The following is a 20,336-nucleotide window of genomic DNA, read 5'->3' as shown; positions in this document are numbered from 1 at the left end:
ACATGTATTTCTAGAAGAACAGCCTAGTTTTCCCAAAAAATGAGCAGGAAGGATGAATCTGATTCCGATGGCGTTGCAGAATATGAAGATGATTTTGAGAAGGACCTCGACTGGTTAATAAATGAAGAGGTGAAGAATTATGGAGGTTCTCAGGTATTATTAGCATACAGATGACCATTCTTACTGAAATCTAACCCATGGCTAGATTAAAATATAGGCATCTATGGTATGTGTCACATTTGTCTATAATCATCGATGCCAGATAGCCCCATCGCCTATTGCTAGTACAGTAGTTCTGTCTTCTATACACTTAATGACGGTTGGGCTGCAGGTTCTTAACTTATGGTTGGAATCTTCCATGCATTGTGTTGGATAATGTTGCTGCCCTCCATGTACTTCTCCATGGCTGTTAACTCCCTTTCAGCCACTTAATGACATTTGATCACATACAGTGAAATCTTTTTCATATTAAAGTTGATAAAGGTTACAAAAATCCTAACTTTCTCATTTTAATATCATGTAATAATACATTTATTCAATATATGTTATATCTTATTTAAGAGTGATGAAGAACCCAGCAATCTGAAACTAGACTCAAAAAAATCTATAAAAGAGGAAAGTAAAAAGTCATCAAGCGATGAAAATGAGATCGTTGACAATGAGACAAGTACAAGTAGAAAACCCAAACTCGACCCTGTATCTGAAAGTGAAGAAGGAGAAACAGAAGATGAAGAAGCAAAACGATACATCACAGAGAAGATAGAAGAAGCCAACAAGAAATTGGAAATGGAAGCCCTGGATGAAAACCGAGAGAGAAGACTCAAATTCAAGGAAAATTTGGTTGATCTGGAAGTTCCCCCCTTAGATTTCCCTGATAGTGACAGAACTGAAAGTTTCACAGAAGATGAGATTGTAGATGGCATGTCTCAATTACAAGTAGATGATGCGCCAGCGCAAGGCAGGGAGCATAGTAATATAGTTGGTGGCGCTGGCGACAAGCCTAAAGATGCAAGAGTATTGGTTGAGAAAGATGGAAAGTTTGAACTTGTTAATTTACGGGACATTGAGAACCAATGTTCTTTACCACTTATAAGTAACAATAAAGATGGCCACAAATCGTCATCTCAATCAGATCGATCTGGAGCGTCATCTAACAGCGATAAGAAAAATCCCAGTATTAGTAACGGAAATGGTTTCATCCCAAAGCCTCCTACTGGCCCTAGAGTCCGACCCAACTCTGCTAACCTGACAAAATCTGTGCATAAAGTAAAGACCCAGCGAAGAGTGCAGTCTGCAAATGTGTCATCCCATAGTACCACGTTCATCCTCTCTGCTGAACAAAAGCAGCTACAGAAACGGATTCTCGAAAGACAAGAGAGACTTAGGAGAGAGGTAAGGAATGTCTGTTTGTACATAGAAAATCAAATATTAGATGGTGTACTGGTGCCCTTTAACTAATTCAGGGGCGTATATAGAAATCATGAGCTCCATAATAAAAGTCCTAATTGCCGTCCTTCACTCACCCCTCAAAAAAGAAACAAAAACATTTTTTCTGCTTCACGTCAGTCACAGAAGGGCTTACCAACCAAGTTTTAACAACAGAGAGAGGGACATTTATTGCAGCACTTACACAATAATTACGCACTTACTGAAGCCCCTTAGTGTTCTCACCCTGTACGATACCACTTTTATGGCCTCCATCTAGTATGATGCCCCCAAAAATGCCCTCCACACACAGTATGATATCCACTCAGTGAATTCTCCCACACAAATACCCCCACAGCATCCCCTACATGCACAGTATGATGACCTGACAGTGCCCCCAACATAATATAATGCTGCCACAATGTCCAACACAGTATGATGTCCCCTTACTAATTCCCAACACAGTATAATGGCTCCACAGCACTGGATCACAGTATGATGACCTCACACAGTATAAGGCTGCCATAGTACCCCCAACACAGTAGGTTGCCAGTCCAGAGACCCCCACATGCTACGATGCCACTACAGTGCCCTCAAAACACTTTGGTGTTCTCACAGTGACCACTGTGGTAGATCGACTCACTCGGCTTCTTAAAGAGGCAGACACAGGAACCGTTTCTATTTAAAGTGTGGCTGGTTCATTGCAATCCTCATAAACCACATCACCAGAGAACGTATATACAGCCTTTGTCCGGCAGAAGGTAAACCATAAAATAACAAGTCCATACAATAGTGCTGGTTAGCCCACATGGCTTACAGTCCACCTTCCATGTACTTTAACAAAGGCATTCAATCCAGGAGACCTGCAATCTCCATACATCCAGCATGTGTGAAACAAACAGCTCAGAGCTTTCACCTCCAGGCCCACCCCACACCAAATGTTCTAAAGGCTGTGAATTTTATCCTCTGACCGCCTCCCTCTCTACAGGTGTTCAATCATCCTAGCACTAAATATGGCTTATTATCTCCTTATTCCTTCATGTGTTGGAACCTTTTTCCTATGTTTAATTACTGGAACTAGCAATCTCAGTGCTACATATCTCCCCTCCAGTACTTTGCCAGTGACTTTGTCACACCACCAACACAGTATAATGCCCCTCAAAATAGTATAATACCCATCACAGCCTTCCAACACAGTATGCTATCCCCATAGTTTCCCCATATACAGTATTATGCTCCCACGGTCATCCCACCCACAGTATGATTGCCCCCACAATCCTCCTCACACAGTATTATGGCCCTCACTGTCTCCCTCTCACAGTATAAAGGCCCCCACAGGCCTTCACAGTGTGATGGCCCCCACGGTTCCCCATACGCAGTATTATAGCCTTCATTGTGCTCAAATAAACAGTATGATTCCGTCACACTTCCAACCCACAAGTACAATAGTAAAAAAATAAATAAAAGCAACTCACCTCGCCCCGTCGCCTGGATGCACTGCTTTGGTTTGTACAGCATGTGTACTAAGGATCCGCACAGTAGGTGCAATCTAGTGGCATCATCTTGCCTTCTGCACTGAGACTCAGATGCTCATGCTGAATGGTGGAACAGGGAGCTGATGACTCCCTGTTCTACTATTAGACTCAACTGTGTCTGCATCCCGAGGATGCAGATACCATTTAAATTGGGACACCCAGCCATGTGGTTTGCCACTGTTATTGGTATGCTACTACTCTACATGTTTTTGAAGGAAGAAATGTTCCATAGATGGCCAGTGTCAGCCATAGTGAATAATATCCACATAGAATCAGTAATAAATATGCAGATTTTGCTATGGATATTCAATGAATTTCTGCCTCAGCATTGAACTTGCACTGAAAATCCACATTTTTCCTTGTTGAATCAGGTATAAGAGCTTATGTGACTGAGCCTGGTACTGCAGTTCTGTAAATGTGGTTCAAGCGCTTCCACCCCTCATTTTTCTGATTTTCAGAGGTTCCTGGAATCGAAAACCCAACAATCAAATAAACAAACCATCATTTTTTCACTCCTGAAAAAAAACATTTTACTTATTTCTTCAGTTGATTTTGACAGCTGACAACCGGGACTCTGTGCCAGGAGTGGTCCAGCACCGCTCTCGGCACATAACCCCCGAAATGCTGCAATCGAAGTCGATCGCAGAACTTCCGGGGCAGGCAGAGGTAAGAAAGCCCCTCTTACCTTGGATCGGAGACCCCGCACTGTCAGCACGGGATCCCGATCATTGCCATGGTGACCCGATGTCGTCACAGCCTATCTAATTTGTGCCAGTGCAGAGCTGACAGCCTGCATAGCACAGGGATGCTGCTGAATCCCTATGCTATACAAGCGATCAGCCTGCAAAAAATGAAAGTCCCATAGTGGGACAAAGTGTAAAAGTGAAAAAAAAAAATTGTATAAAAAGAAAAATGAAAATGACCTGACCTATAAAACTGTCCCACTAGTTAACCCCTTTAGTGAACATGGTAAAAAAAAAAAAAAATGAAGCAAAAAACGATGCTTTATCATCATACCGCCGAACAAAAAATGGAATCAAATGCGATCAAAAAAGACGATTGTAAATAAAAATGGTACTGCTGAAAACGTCGTCTTGTCCCTCAAAAAACAAGCCGCCATACAGCTCCATCAGCCGAAAAATAAAAAAGTTATAACTCTCAGAATAAAGCAATGCAAAAAAAATTACTTTTTCTATAAAATAGTTTTTATTGTGTAAAAGCGCCAAAACATAAAAAAACTATATAAATGTAGTACCTGAAGAATAAAGCTGCCTTATCAGTTTTACCACACGCGGAACGGCATAAAAATAAAAAAAAACAATTCCTGAATTGTTGGTTTTTGTTTATTCTGCCTCCCAAAAAACGGAATAGAAAGCGATCAAAAAAGGTCACGTGCCCGAAAATGGTACCAATAAAAACGTAAATTTGTCCCGCAAAAAACAAGCCGCCACATGACTCTGTCGGACAAAATATGGAAAAATTATAGCTCTCAAAATATGGCGATGCAAAAACTAGTCTTTGCAAAAAAAAACGTCTTTTAGTGTGTGACAGCTGTCAGTCATAAAAACCCGCTATAAATCTGGTATCTCTGTAATCGCACCGACCCGAACAATAAAGTCGTCTAATCACTTATACCGCACGAGGAGCGGCGTAAAAAATAAACTCTAGGATTAGAGTTAGGGTTAGGGTTGTGTTGGGATTTTTTCAAAAGTAAAAAAAAAAAAAAAAAGATGACGATATAGCGACCAGTGTTGAGCACAAGTGCTCGCTACTTGAGTTTGCATCGAGTGCTCGGGTATGCACTGAGTATCGCGGGTGCTCGAGTGACATGCTCGAGTCTCCGCCCCATATGCTTCACAGCTGTTATACAGCCAAAATAAACACGCGTGGATTGCCGCAATCCCCGCATGTTTTTTTTTTTGGGTGTCTAACAACCGTGAAACATGCGGGGCAGGGACTCGAGCACGTCACTCGAGCACCCACGAATCTCGGTGCATACCTGAGCACTCGATGCATACTCAAGTAGCGAGCATTTGCGCTCAAGACTAATGACAACTTATTCAATATCATGACCTAATGTTATCAAATTCTGTGTCGTACCTCTGGGTTCAAAATGTTCACTATACTCCTTGATAAAATCCTTGAGGGGGCTAATTTCCAAAATGGGGTCACTTGTGGGGGGTTTCCACTGTTTAGGCGCATCAGGGGCTCTTCATACGTGACATGGCGTCTGCTCTCAATTCCAGTCAATTTTGCGTTCAAAAACTAACAGTGCTCCTTCCCTTCAGAACTCTGCCGTGTGCCCAGTGTTTTGTTTCCCCACATATGGGGTATCGGCGTACTCAGGAGAAATTGCACAACAGTTTTTGGGGTTCATTTTCTCCTCTTACCCTTGTGAAAATAAAAAGTTTGGGGCGAAAAGATCATTTTTGTGGAGAAAGTTTGATTTTTTTTACTTTCACAGCTCTACATTATAAACGTCTGTGAAGCACCTGGGGGTTCAAGGTGCTCACCACACATCTAGATAAGTTCCCTGAGGTGTCTAGTTTCCAAAATTGTGTCACTTGTAGGGGGTTTCCACTGTTTAGGCACATTAGGGGCTCCCCAAACGCAACATGGCGTCCGCTAATTATTCAAGCAAATTTTACATTCAAAAAGTCAAATGGCGCTCATTCCCTTCCGAGCCCTGCCGTGCGCCCAAACAGTGGTTTTCCCCTACATATATATATTGGCTTGCTCAGGAGAAATTGCACAACAAATTTTGTGGTCCACTTTTTCCTGTTGCCCTTGTGAAAATTAAAAAAATTGGGTCTAAAGTTACATTTTTGTAAAAAAAAAGTTAAATGTTCATTGTTTTCTTCCACATTCCAAAAATTCCTGTGAAGCACCTGAAGGATTAATAAACTTTTAGAATCTGGTTTTGAGCACCTTGAGGGGTGCATTTTTTAGAATGGTGTCACTTTTGGGTATTTTCTGTCATAAAGGCCCTTCAAAGTCACTTCAAATGTGATGTGGTCCCTAAAAAATGGTTTTGTAAATTTTGTTGGAAAAATGAGAAATCGATGGTCAAATTTTAACCCTTATAACTTCCTAACAAAAAAAATTTTGGTTCCAAAATTGTGCTGATTTAAAGTAGACATGTGGGAAATGTTATTTATTAACTATTTTGTATTTTCAAAATTATTGCCAAATTTCCGATTTTTTTTCACAGATGAATGCAAGCACAATATGTGACGAAAAAACAGTCTCAAAATCACTGGGATCTTTTGAAGCTTTCCAGTGACACTGGTCAGAATTGTAAAAATTGGCCCAGTCATTAACTTGCAAACCACCTTATCTCTTTAATTAATTTAATTAATTAAATGATTTAAGGGCATGGAAATTCAAAGTTTGAAAATTGCAAAGATTTTTTTTACAAAGTAACGTAAGTCATATCAAAGACATTTTACCACTATCATGAAGTACAATATGTCCCGAAAAAACAGTCTCAGAATCAGGGGGATCCGTTGACGCATTCTAGAGTTATTACCTCAAAGTGACAGTGGTCAGAATTGTAAACATTGGCTTGGGCATTAACATGCAAACCACCTTCAGAGGTAAAGGGGTTAAATTGTGAACCCTGTTGTGATCATAACCAATATTACCTATCAATAGGATGAAGAGCACCGGAAGGAACAGGAAGAACAGAAAAGGAGAGAAAATGAAGTCGCCTTTAAGATGTGGTTACAAAGGAAAAATTCTCAACTCATCCAAGAAAAGAGAATCCAGCAGGCCAAAGCGATGGAGACGAGCAGCGCTCCAGTGAGTTGTCAGGTTCAGTCTACATTACCGCACTTTACAGTAATGAATTAAAGTGACACTTTTGTCAAACTGTATTCATGTGGGTCAGACAAAATTACAAAATTTAACTGTTTGCGTAATAACTAATAATCGTTTTTCTGTAGCATAGAACATGACGTATTACAGTCCTAAACAGTGACTTGCATTTTTCATGTTTTGCTACCTCACATCCTGGTAGTAACACTAGGATGGTTTGCATTAGTTCATGTAAAGAACATGCTTACAACTGTGAACATTTGGTTTTCTTTTTATTGTGAAGCAAACAACAAATAGGACAAAAGAAATGCATAACTATTCACCCACCTAAAGTTAGTACTTTGTAGAACTTCCTTTTGCGGCAATTACAGCTGCAAGTCGCTTTGGATAAGTCTCTATGAGCTTTCCACATCTTGCCACTGGGATTTTTGCCAATTCCTCAAGGCAAAACTGCTCCAGCTCTTTCAAGTTGGATGTTTTTTTTCTGGTGGACAGCATTCTTCAAGTCTGACCACCGATTCTCAATTGAATTTAGGGTGTGGGTATTGACTAGCCCAATCCAAAACATTTTAACTTTTCCCCTTAAACCACTCGAGTGTTGCTTTAGCAGTATGCTTTGGGTCATTGTTTTGTTGTTAGGTGAACCTCTGTATAACAGTTTTGTCTTGTTGGAAGGTGAACCTCTGTCCCAGTCTCAAATCACTGACGGACTGAAACAGGTTTTGCTCAAAAATATCCCTGTATTTCACACCATCCATCTTCCTCCTCGACTTGGACCATTTTCCCTGTTCCTGCTGCCTAAAAAAAACATCCCTACCGCATGATGCTGCATCCACCATGTCTCACTGTGGGGATTGTGTTTTTGGGGTGATAAACTGTGTTGGTTTGGCGCCAGACATAGCGTTTACCTTGCTGGCTATAAAATTCAATTTTGGTCTCATATGCACTTTCCTCCATACATTTGGGAGAGTCTCCCATATGTCTTTTGGCAAACTCAAAATGAGCCTTACAATTTTTGTGTGTAAGTAAAGTCTGTTTTCTGCCCATTCTTCCATAAAGGCCACCACTATGGAGTGTACAGTTTATTGTGGTCATATGGATTGATACTCCAGTCTCGGCTTGGGAACTCTGCCGCTCTTTTAGGGTTACCTCTGGTTTCTGTGCTGCCTCTCTGATTAGTGCCCTCCTTGCCCGGGCTAAGAGTTTTGGTGGGCGACCCTTTCTTGACAGGTTTGTTGTGGTACCATGTTCTTTCTATTTGATGGTAATGGATTTGATGGTGCTTCAGGGGATCATCATAAATTGGGATTTTTTTTTATAACCCAACCCTGACTTGCATTTCCCAACAACTTTGTCCCTGACTTGTTTGGAGATCGCCTTGGTCTTCATGGTGTTGTTTGGTTAGTGGTGCCTCTTGCTTAATGGTGTTGCAGCCTCTGTGACCTTTCAGAAAAGGTGTGTATATACTGACAGACAATGTGTCACTTAGATTGCAGGTGGACTTCCTTTCAGTGAGCATGTGTCTTATGAAGGTAATTGCTTGCACCAGAAATTTTTAGGGGCTTCATAGCAAAAGGGGTGAATGCATATGCACATGCCAATTTTTAGTTATTTGGTCCCATAAATTTAATTTATGCCTAGATTTTTCCCACTTCACATCACCATCTTATACTATTTAGTGCTGATGCATCACACACAAATCAGATACAAAAATATTTAAACACAGGTTGTAATGTAACAAAATAAGTAAAAAGCCAAGAGAGGTAAAAAGTATATACTGTATATATCTACATATGTATATCTATAATATAACTGGCCAAGCATCCCTCTGTCTGAAGCCTCTATAGACTGTGCATGCGCTACACGCAGTCTGGCTCCAGACAGAAGAACGCATGGAGCCGTTACAGGTAAGAGGAGTGTATGGCGCCGGAGATTGCGGGATGCGTAGACACTGAAGACATACCGCGATCTCCGGCGCCATACTTGCATAATTACCTGACCACCTGACCGGGAGTAGCGTTGCCGCGGCGCCTCTCTTCTGGCCGGAGACCGGGGGCAGAGTGAAGGTGTAGTAATTGGTGCATGCGCATTGCGCTATCCGGCGCCATTTTACTGAAGACACATTTGCAGTGTGTCTTCAGCAAAATGGCGCCGGACAGCTCGGTGCTCCGGCACCGCACTCCTCCCCCGGCAAAACAGGACACAGCAGCGCTGGAGCACAGGGAAGAAAAGTGAGTGTAAGTGTTTATTTTTTTTGTATGTGTGCAGAGGAGTACCATGCATATCAGGATGGGGGTGAGGGGGCCACACATACCAGGATTGGGGGATGAGGGGTACCATGCATACCAGGATTGGGAGATGAGGGGGCCACACATACCAGGATTGAGGGATGAGAGGGCCATGCATACCAGGATTGGGGGATGAGGGGTACCATACATACCAGGATTGGGGGATGAGGGGTACCACGCATACCAGGATTGGGGGATGAGGGGCACCATACATACCAGCATTGGGGGATGAGGGGCACCATGCATACGAGGAATAGAGGATGGGGGGTGCCATGCATACGAGGATTGGGGATGAGGGGTGCCATGCATACCAGGATTGGGGGAAGAGGGGTGCCATGCATACCAGGATTGAGGGGTACCATGTATACCAGGATTCAGATGAGGGGCCATGCGTACCAGGATATGGATGAGGGGTACCATGCATACCAGGATAGGGATGAGGGGTACCATGCTTACCAGGATGAGGGAGCCATGCATACCAGGATGAGGGGCACCATGCATACCAGGATTGGGCATGAGGGGTGCCATGCATACCAGGATTGTGGGTGGGGGGTGCCATGCATATAGGATTGGGGGTGAGGGGTGCCATGCATACCAGGATTGGAGGTGAGGGGTGCCATGCATACCAGGATAGGGATGAGGGGTGCCATGCATACCAGGATAGGGATGAGGGGTACCATGCATACAGGGATGAGGGAGCCATGCATACCAGGATGAGGGGCACCATGCATGCCAGGATTGGGGATGAGGGATGCCATACATACCAGGATTGGGGATGAGTGGTGCCATGCATACCAGGATTGGGGGTGAGGGGTGCCATGCATACCAGGATTGGGGGTGAGGGGTTCCATGCATACAGGATGGGGGGTGAGGGGTTCCATGCATACCAGGATTGGAGGTGAGGGGTTCCATGCATACCAGGATTGGAGGTGAGGGGTACCATGCATACCAGGATAGGGATGAGGGGTACCATGCATGCCAGGGTGAGGGATGAGGGAGCCATGCATACCAGGATGAGGGGCACCATGCATGCCAAGATTGGGGATGAGGGGTGCCATGCATACCAGGATTGGGGGGTGAGGGGTACCATACATACCAGGATTGGGGGATGAGGGGTACCATGCATACCTGGATTGGGGGATGAGGGGGTCACGCATACCAGGATTGGGGGATGAGGGGTACCATGCATACCAGGATTGGGGGATGAGGGGTACCATGCATACGAGGATTATAGGATGGGGGGTGCCATGCATACGAGGATTGGGGATAATGGGTGCCATGCATACCAGGATTGGGGGAAGAGGGGTGCCATGCATACCAGGATTGAGGGGTACCATGTATACCAGGATTCAGATGAGGGGCCATGCATACCAGGATAGGGATGAGGGGTACCATGCATACCAGGATGAAGGATGAGGGAGCCATGCATACCAGGATGAGGGGCGCCATGCATGCCAGGATTGGGGATGAGGGGTGCCATGCATACCAGGATTGTGGGTGAGGGGTGCCATGCATACCAGGATTGTGGGTGAGGGGTGCCATGTATACAGGATTGGGGGTGAGGGGTGCCATGCATACCAGGATTGGAGGTGAGGGGTGCCATGCATACCAGCATAGGGATGAGGGGTGCCATGCATAGCAGGATAGGGATGAGGGGTACCATGCATACAGGGATGAGGGAGCCATGCATACCAGGATGAGGGGCACCATGCATGCCAGGATTGGGGATGAGGGGTGCCATACATACCAGGATTAGGGATGAGGGGTGCCATACATACCAGGATGGGGGATGAGGGGTGCCATACATACCAGGATGGGGGATGAGGGGTGCCATACATACCAGGATTGTGGGTGAGGGGTGCCATTCATACAGGATTGGGGGTGAGGGGTGCCATGCATAACAGGATTGGGGGTGAGGGGTTCCATGCATACCAGGATGAGGGGCACCATGCATGCCAGGATTGGGGATGAGTGGTGCCATACATACCAGGATTAGGGATGAGGGGTGCCATACATACCAGGATGGGGGATGAGGGGTGCCATACATACCAGGATTGTGGGTGAGGGGTGCCATTGATACAGAATTGGGGGTGAGGGGTGCCATGCATAACAGGATTGGGGGTGAGGGGTTCCATGCATACCAGGATTGGAGGTGAGGGGTACCATGCATACCAGGATAGGGATGAGGGGTACCATGCATACCAGGGTGAGGGATGAGGGAGCCATGCATACCAGGATGAGGGGCACCATGCATGCCAGGATTGGGCATGAGGGGCACCATGCATGCCAGGATTGGGGATGAGGGGTGCCATGCATGCCAGGATTGGGGATGAGGAGTGACATGCATACCAGGATTGGGGATGAGGGGTGCCATGCATACCAGGATTGGAGGTGAGTGGTGCCATGCATACCAGGATTGGAGGTGAGGGGTGCCATGCATACCAGGATTAGGGATGAGGCGTGCCATGCATACCAGGATTAGTGGTGAGAGGTGCCATGCATACCAGGATTGAGGGGTGAGGGGTGCCATGCATACCAGGATTAGTGGTGAGAGGTGCCATGCATACCAGGATTGGGGGTGAGGGGTGCCATGCGTACCAGGATTGAGGGTGAGGGGTGCCATGCGTACCAGGATAGGGATGAGGCGTGCCATGCATACCAGGATAGGGATGAGGGCAGCACATAACAGGATGGGGGAGCAGGATGGGGAGCACAAATACCAGGATTGGGAAACACAAATACCAGGATGGGGGTAGCACATACCAGCATGGGAGACCATATACCAATAAAAATGCTTGCCACCCAGGCATAGAACGGGCTCAATAGCTAGTATCTATATATGTGTATATTGTAGTAAGACTACTCACTTGGCTGCTTCCAGAAGTAGACACAGGAACATTTTCGTCTGCAGGTTTATTTACAGCGGCATAAAGCACTGCAGGTTCCACAAACTAAACACAGCCTTGCTGACATAACAGTAAAACAAAAAATTAAACAATAGCACAGTCCATATGCATGTGGGATTCGTCCGCTTAAGTTGCAGCACACTTCAGCTCCTCCTGAGCTGAAGCTTCACACAGTCTGGAGACTTCCTTCTCCAAACTCACAACAGAGAAAAAAAAACTGTGACTGAGCATTTAACTTCCCCAGCCACACCCTGAGGTGGAGATATAGTGAGTAGACATCCATCTCACAACTACTCACAAAGAACTAGACCCAAGATGGCTGATTAATCTCTTCAGCACCTAACATGTTGAAGAAACTTCTAGGTTTAGTTCACTGAGGCTAGTAGCCGCAATGAAACATATCTCCCCTCACATAAAACACCAGTGATGTTGTGTGTGTGTGTGTGTGTGTTACTACATTAGTTTATATATTACATGATTACATTATTATTATTAATTGTTACGGATCCAGGTGGTGGAAGTTCTGTGCTGGGATGCAAGGAGGGACCAGAGGGGCATAACTAACTGCCTACTCGGACCGACCCTGGTCGCACGGCGGCTTAGTCGACTCCATGAACCAAGGAGGGACCGGGTAGGTGGACCAGGTGCCACACTGGGACCGACCTTGTGAGAGAGCAGGCGACTCCCACGGGTCAGATGGCTGAAGCTGACTGGTACAGTGGGAGAGCACGGCAGGTAGCCTGACGGGTGATCCGGGTTGGCAAGCAGGCGGATACGGCAGTTGGCCTGACAGGAGATCCAGGTAGACAGGCAGGTGGGCACGGCTGACAGACAGGCTGGCGGGCACGGCTGACAGACAGGCTGGCGGGCACGGCTGACAGACAGGCTGGCGGGCACGGCTGACAGACAGGCTGGCGGGCACGGCTGACAGACTGGCTGGCGGGCACTGGAACCTGAGGACTGAGGAGAGTGTTAGCACACAAACAACAACCTTGCACAGGCAGCTCCATTTTGGAGGAGGCGCTTTATATAGGAGTGGTCCTCCGGCCATTGGTCGGGGACTCTTTAGGACGGCATGCGTGGCCCCTTTAAGAGGGAGGGAGCACGCGCGCACTTTAAGCACAGTGCCCGGGAAGCTGCGCACGGTGCGCGCAACAGCAGGAGCAGGGGAGCTGGAGGACGCCGGACCGGGACCGCGGCGGTGAGGGGAACGACGCGGCAGGAGGCAGAGACGCTGACGCTACATTAATAATATTATTTAGAATTAAATATTTGAGATTAGAAAAAAAGGGCCACTCATAGGTTGTGTTTGGTATTGCAGTTTAGCCCCATTTACTTGTAAATCTTTAAAATAGTAAAAAAAAATAGTAAAAAAAGATAGTAGAAAATGTATCCACCTACTATTGTACTGGTCATTGCCTTATGTAGCCTTAGGATGAGAGAGATGATTTGATCATAATGTTGTGACATTTGATATATACATAGAGAACCTTCCAACTTAAGGGACAGGTTGTGCAGTACAAAGTTATTTTTTTATTGCATTTTTACGAGAAGTGAGGGGAATTAAAACAATTCTGGCATTTTGATTTAAACTTTTATATTACATTAGTTTTTTATTATTTTTTTAAGATATTTTTATGTTTATTTTTAATATATTTTTTGGTATCTATAGGAAACGTGAACCTGCAATCGTTTGATTGTTTATACCATATACTGCAGTACTCCAGTATATAATTAAAATGAGGTTCCCCTATGAAGCCTAGCCGTGGTCTGGATTTGATAGTAAGACCAACATGGCAGCTTTGGGCACCTTCAGCAATCCCTTAGCTGCCATGGTAAACCATAAGCACCCCGCGTTCGTCAGTGGCATTTAAATGGTTAAATAGCATCAATCGGAGCTCGCTCCAGTTGATACTGTTATAGGCACGTGGTGGCTGTGTAACACAGCTGGCATCTACCAGGTATGGTGCAGGCTCAATTGCTGAGCCCACTCCATACACCCCTTGCACCCTTATGACACAATTTACGTTATATGGTTGCGAAAGAGATATAGAACCTTTCACCAAATTTTTTATGTTGAATTGGACACACAATGTAATATTGACTGCAGAGCAGAATAAAACATTTTTTTTAAATTTTGCATCTGTGGGCAGAGATATTATCAATTTAAGTATTTGGCTCCTAAACAGTTAAAAAAAAAATTGTCCAAGTGGTCATTACCAGAGAGATTTCATTGGAGGTGTGTACAGCAACACACTTGGGAAAGAAGAAGACGCCCCCACAATAGATATTGACAATCAGCCTTCTCTACTCACTGCAGAGTGATGATGTGCTTGAGCACAGCAGACCTGAGTGTGATTAACTAACAGCTTTCATCGCTGGCAGTCAGTGTGGGGTAGGGGCAGTGCTGCAGAATTAACTTTCATTACAAACACTTCTAGTAACTCTCCTCTCATATTGCTGTTATATCATAACCAGGCATCCACACACAAGGGGAAAAAGAACACTCCCCCAATATAGTTTAGATCAGTGTTTCCCAAACCCCATCCTCACGGCCCCCCACAGGTCATGTTTTCAGGATCTACTTGGTATTACACAGGTGATTGAAGTATCATCAAGGCATCAGAAATTCTCTCACCTGTGCAATACTAAGGAGATCCTGAAAACATGACCTCTGGGGGGCCGTGAGGATGGGGTTTGGGAAACACTGGTTTAGATTGTCAGATCTCCTGACTGCAGAGTGATGACATGTTCTGGAGCACAGCAGAGCTGAGTGTGATTAACTCTCATCTCTGGCATTCAGTGTTGGGGAATGGGCAGTACTACAGCGTTGAGTGTCATTACAAACACTTCTAGCAGCTCTCTTCTCATAGTGCTGTCAGCTCTGCCAATCATAAGCAGACATCCACATATAAGAGGAGAAAGAACACCCCCCCCCCCCACTATAGCTTAGAACAGGCTCTGCGTGAGAACTCACTGCAGAGACATTGATTACATGTGCAGGAGCACAGCAGAACTGAGTGTGATTAACAGCTTTTATCACAGCAGTCAGTGTTGGGGGGGGGAGCAGTACAGCAGACTTGGTAGCACTACACTTGCTTTGAAAATGCTAATGTGTATTTTGGTTGTGCCAATAAAGCTCATTTGAATTTGATAGCAGAGAATATTATTATTTTTTTTTACACTTTCATGGTGGTGCCACCCCCCGCAACCTGCAGTCCTAGGCTCCTGCCCTCGGTGTCTAGTGGCAAATACGGCCCAGATTATGAGCCATCATATTTGTCTTGGCACCATAGTGAACAGAACTTAGAATAGTATTAGAAGATGGGGTAAGTTTTCCAGAAACGGCCATTCTTGTCCTTATGTTGTGTCTGGAATTAGTGACCATGAGATGCAAGAGATACTGTGTATACCAATACTGTCCTGTGGCTTCAATATTAGTTTTCTGTATGTTGCTTTACAGGATGAAGAAAGAGATTCACATCAAGCTGTCTCCGTTTGGCTTAAAAAAAAACATAAAGAAAAAATAAAAGAGAAAAAGATGGAGGATTTACGAAAACAGGAGCATGAGGCATTTCTCCTGGAAGGAAAAGACAAGGAAGGGGCTTTTGCACAGTAAGTATAAAGCAGAAAGTGACCAGAAATGTGATCTGTATATATATTTTTCTATTCTTTCCTCTGTGTGATCAGACTTTGGGACTTAGCGTTTTTTTAAAAACGGTTACCACAAAATGATGTGCATGTACGTCAGCGCTGGGGTGACCATGTGTGGAGGGGGCGTCAGGAATTGATGGTAGATACTGGTTATATTACATAGCCCTATCAATCTCATTGACATTTAAATGGAACAGGTCCGAGTGCGTGTGGGGCACCATTGCTGAAGGCCCATGGTTGCTATCTGCACTCCTGTAAATATCAGCCATAGGCTACGGCCCCACTATCAGTATTTGGTCAGTATTCAGTCAGTATTTTTCTCAGGAGTGGGAGACAAAACCAGCAGTGGGTGATAAATACAGAATTGGTGAATTGTTTCTATTATACTTTTTCTCTGATTGTTACTCACCTGGTTTTGGCTCCCACTCCTGAGAAAAAATACTGACCGAATACTGACCAAATACTGATAGTGGGGCCGTGGCTATAGGCTAAGCTTCAGAAGAGCCCGTGATGTTCACTATATGCTGTATGAGTAAGTCCTAGGTGGTAAAGGGGTTAAAAGTGTGGTCTGAAGTCAAAGTAAATTTCATTGATTGTAATTTTCAACTGATTACGATTGCCTTGTGCTGAATGTCTCCATGGTGACCCCAGGCCAAAAGATGGCTGTGGTACGGTGGCCTGTAAGCTCCTGCTCAGAGCAGAAGCTGACACATCTCCTCCCTGTGTGCGATTGACTAATACCTTGTCATACAAAAGCATTGCAGAGTATCAGCGAACATGGCAGGGAAAGTTGATGTCCCATCCTGGGACAAGGTAAAAAGTAAAAAAAAAAAAAAAAGTTTTTAAAAATATTTTTAAAAAATCACAAAATAAAGAACAAAAAAATGAAAAAATGTTAATCCAATAAATACATATATTTATGTGAAAACAAATAAAGAACAAATATCGCCGATCACTGTAATCGCACCGACCCGAAGAATAAAGTTGTCTAATCATTTATACCGTTTTAATTCCTGTATAGCACATGAAGGGTGCATAAACTTCTTGAATGTGGTTTTGAGGACCTTGAGGGGTGCAGTTTTTAAAATGGTGTCACTTTTGGGTATTTTCTGTCATAAAGGTTCCTCAAAGTCGCTTCAAATGTGATGTGGTCCCTAAAAAAACGGTTTTGTAAATTTTGTTGGAAAAATAAAAAATTGCTGGTCAACTTTTAACCCTTCAAATTTTCTATCAAAAAAATTGTTTAAAGGGGTTGTCCGGTACTTTTAAAAAAATGGCAGTGTGTTTTAATGATAAATACAACCTAATTTCTAATTACCTTGCGCTGCTGATACTGCCTCTGAGCAGCGCTATCGGTGGCCACTCACAGGCAGCATGTGACCCCCGGCTGCAGCCAGTGCTGACATCTGCTGACGTCACGACAAGTTGTCACTGACGTCACTTCCACGTTCCACCGGTGGCTGCTGGGTTGTGGGCGGGGTTATTCCCCTGCGTCACACCCGGCATCCACCGCACTCTCTCCCTGTCCTCATTCACTGGGAAAGTGCGCAGTGGATGCTGGGTGTGACGCAGGGGAATAACCCCGCCCACAGCCCAGCAGCCACTGCGGGGACCCCAGCGCTGAGTCACGCCTCACTTGTCGTGACGTGAGCGGGGGGGGTCACGTGCTGCCTGTGAGTGGCCACCGATAGCGCCGCTGAAAGGCAGTATCAGCAGCGCAAGGTAATTATAAAGAAGTTTGTATGTATCATTAAAACACTGCCATTTTTTTAAAAGTACTGGACAACCCCTTTAAAAAATGATGCTGATGTAAAGTAGACCTGTGGGAACTGTTATTTATAAATTATTTTGTACAGCATGACTAACTGGTTTAAGGATTGAAAGTTTGGAATTTTCAAAATGTTCACCAAAATTCCGATATTTTCACAAATAAACGCAAAAAAATTCAACCTAAATTTACCATCAACATAAAGTACAATGTGTTCTCAGAATCAGGGGGATCCGTTGAAGCGTTCCAGAGTTATTACCACCTAAAGTGACAGTGGTCAGAATTGTAAAATGTGGCCTGGTCAGGAAAGTGCAAACAGGCTTGGAGCAAAGGTGTTAAGTAGGCTCCCATTGAGAGATTTGACGCAGTGATTATGTGCCTTAGCTATGCCAGTGTCTACACATCTAATCATTTACCTGTCTTCTGTAGGTGGTTAAGACAAAAGCGAATTCAGAAATGCACTGAAAAGCGAGCTGCTAAAGAGAGGTCCAGAAGACTTCTACTAGAAGCCAGAAGAAGCAAGCTGATCAATAACTTGCTCTACAATATACCAGACTCGCGCTGTTCCTGGCATATGGACCGCTAGACTATGATCACATCAAATACCATTATGGGGCCATTATTGAGATCTAGCGGCAAGTTGTAAGAAGATGTGTGACTTAATAAGGAATTATTAAAAAAAAATATCTATTTTTCTTATTAGTTCAGTTTATATTTTTGTGGTTTAATATAATGAGGTGCAAAAACTACTGAAAATGGCAATATCTCGAAGCGCCAGTAGTTTACCAGACTCTATTTGGATGGAAAGTAGATTCACTTTCACACACAAAACTTTGTAAAACCCAAAGTCCACCCATAAACCTTCCTCCCTGGTGTGTGGAGGTGTAGATGGTGTTGTGCATTAAAACCGTTATAAAAACACATCAAGATGACTGCAAAGCCTCCCAGGGATCGAATCATTACCTGGTATGTTAAAAAAAGCAAAGCAAAGTAGGTCACCACTCACCTTTAATCCCCATCTACCTCTGACTTCACAAGGTGACCAGTTCGATCCTTTATGACTAGCCCAATTCCATGACATTCTTTTGCCCTGACCTTCTGGCCTGGTTAGAGGATAAGAAGGGAATGCCGTAAGCCGTTACTATTGTTACAGCAGTGCAAAGTACACGATTAGGTCACCATTTTTACAGTAGAGGTGCTTCTTGCCTTTAGTGCCCCCTGTAGAGTTTATAGGACACGTAACCATCTGCTTGCACCACACAAGGATGCCAAGCCCCTCATGGGCTGATATCGTGTATGAATATATTGTTAGAAAGTTGATGCCCTGATGTATTTCAAACAGGTGGGCTTACATCCACTTGTCACCCATATAGAATAAGTGACAGCACCTATAAGGGTATAGCCAGCATGGCGTGGGCTGCAATCAGGGACACAGTCATTACAGCAGTTATCTCTGGTGTGGCCACGGTAGTGCATCCAGCAGACCGGCTCTGCTCCCTTAGAGGGAAGCTCCGGTTGCTCATTGCAATTCTTCATTCTGAACACTTATGACACATTGGGTGACAATGCTGGATGATTGTAGAGACCCGATGTTGTCACATTTAGTAGACGAGCTGGTAGTACTTCTGGGTCCAGTTTTTTTTTTTAGGGAGAGAAAAAATTTTATTTAAAGGGTTCTCTCATCATAAATAGGTAAAATTGTAACATTCTTGCAAAAACAAGTAGTTTTCCAAATTACCTTTTTTAAAGCTCCTCTCTGTTTCCAATTACTCAGGTATTTTTAATTTTATAGTTTACTACTCGTTGCCTAAGTTACCGGCCACCACTGCAGTCTATCAGCGCTGGTCGGTTTCCTAAGCAAGAAATGCAGAACTTGCAAGCTCTGATCTGAAACTTGGGGGGGGGGGTGCTCTAATGCTGTAGAGGCACAGCTGTGACTACTAGCATCTTGGGAGAGTGGAAGGTTTGGTGCATTCATGCCGCTGGACCAAACTCAATTATTTAGAAGCCAGGAGACTCGGGAGCGGTGCACTCCCTGAATAGCAATGGTGAGAACAACCCTTTAAGTCAATAAAAAAAAAAATCTTATTTTCACACAAAAAAAATGTTTTAAAAAGGTGAAAACAATTGTCAGAAATATAATTCTTTAAAATAAAGGTTTGTCCTGCAACAGTATATTCATTTTCAAAATACGTCCGAGATTCTATGCCGATTATTTTTTAACATCTCTCTATAGTGGTTCAACTCAGTTTATTTGATAACTAGCTCTAAATGTCTTCAGTAGACATAGATTTTGGCTGCCATCAGCCACCACTAGAGGGAGCTTGCAGCATGCTGTATGCATTGACCTCAACACTAAAACAGTGTAAAGTAAGCTTCACCAACTAGTGACTGCAGGTATCCAGAATGTTATTCTCTGACTATAAGGTAAACTGGGAACTGATTCCTATAAAGATCCATTAAAAATATAATCATCACAAAATACTGAACCTAAAAATGAGAAGGTGTAGAAACATTGAGATTCACTTTCCAGATTTTACATTCTGCATTGTTGCCAACAGAAGCAAATCTAAATTGTATTTTAGCAATATTTCATATCCTTGGTTTACTGTTTTAAAGGGTTTAGTACTTCAAAAGTAAAAAGTAAATTGTATGTGTGCTCTATTTATGGATTTTTCACTTTAATGTTAGTGTTTGAATATTTTGTAATATAAATTATATGAGATTTGAAAGTTCAAATAAAATTATTGTTTCTATCAGTTTTACAATTTCGCAATAGAATATACATTGAAACATTGGTCGACATCCTGTGGCCCTCTTGCTATTGTTATAACTATTGATGTCAGGGAATGCTGGTGTGACGCTGAGTCACTTCTCACAGACAAGCCATGAGTCGGGATAGTCAGTCCGAGATCAAAAGTCAGGAGGGTACGTCATAAACAGA

The 20,336-nt window shown here is 43.9% G+C and overlaps 1 protein-coding gene across 3 annotated transcripts in view; it reads left to right on the top strand.

Annotated features, from left to right (window-relative positions):
- The window catches only part of CCDC181 (coiled-coil domain containing 181), a 29,733-nt gene extending 9,603 nt beyond the window's left edge, over nt 1–20,130 (top strand). For 2 of the 3 annotated variants that reach the window (XM_073667228.1, XM_073667229.1), the window contains exons 2-6: nt 15–153; nt 562–1,392; nt 6,615–6,761; nt 15,434–15,585; nt 17,822–20,128. In XM_073667228.1, the coding sequence (XP_073523329.1) occupies nt 40–153; nt 562–1,392; nt 6,615–6,761; nt 15,434–15,585; nt 17,822–17,978 (1,401 nt within the window). In that variant the 5' untranslated portion in view covers nt 15–39 and the 3' untranslated portion in view covers nt 17,979–20,128. Of the gene's footprint in view, nt 1–14; nt 154–561; nt 1,393–6,614; nt 6,762–15,433; nt 15,586–17,821 lie in introns of those variants that run through there. The other variant, XM_073667230.1, reaches the window with a different exon arrangement.
- Nucleotides 20,131–20,336: the final 206 nt, after the last annotated feature.

The sequence above is a fragment of the Phyllobates terribilis genome, unplaced genomic scaffold (assembly GCF_046119375.1).
Source record: "Phyllobates terribilis strain yellow unplaced genomic scaffold, ASM4611937v1 Scaffold_2__4_contigs__length_985480577, whole genome shotgun sequence".
NCBI lineage: Eukaryota > Metazoa > Chordata > Amphibia > Anura > Dendrobatidae > Phyllobates > Phyllobates terribilis.
Note: the sequence above shows the minus strand (reverse complement) of the source record. Positions and strands in the feature narration are given on the sequence as shown.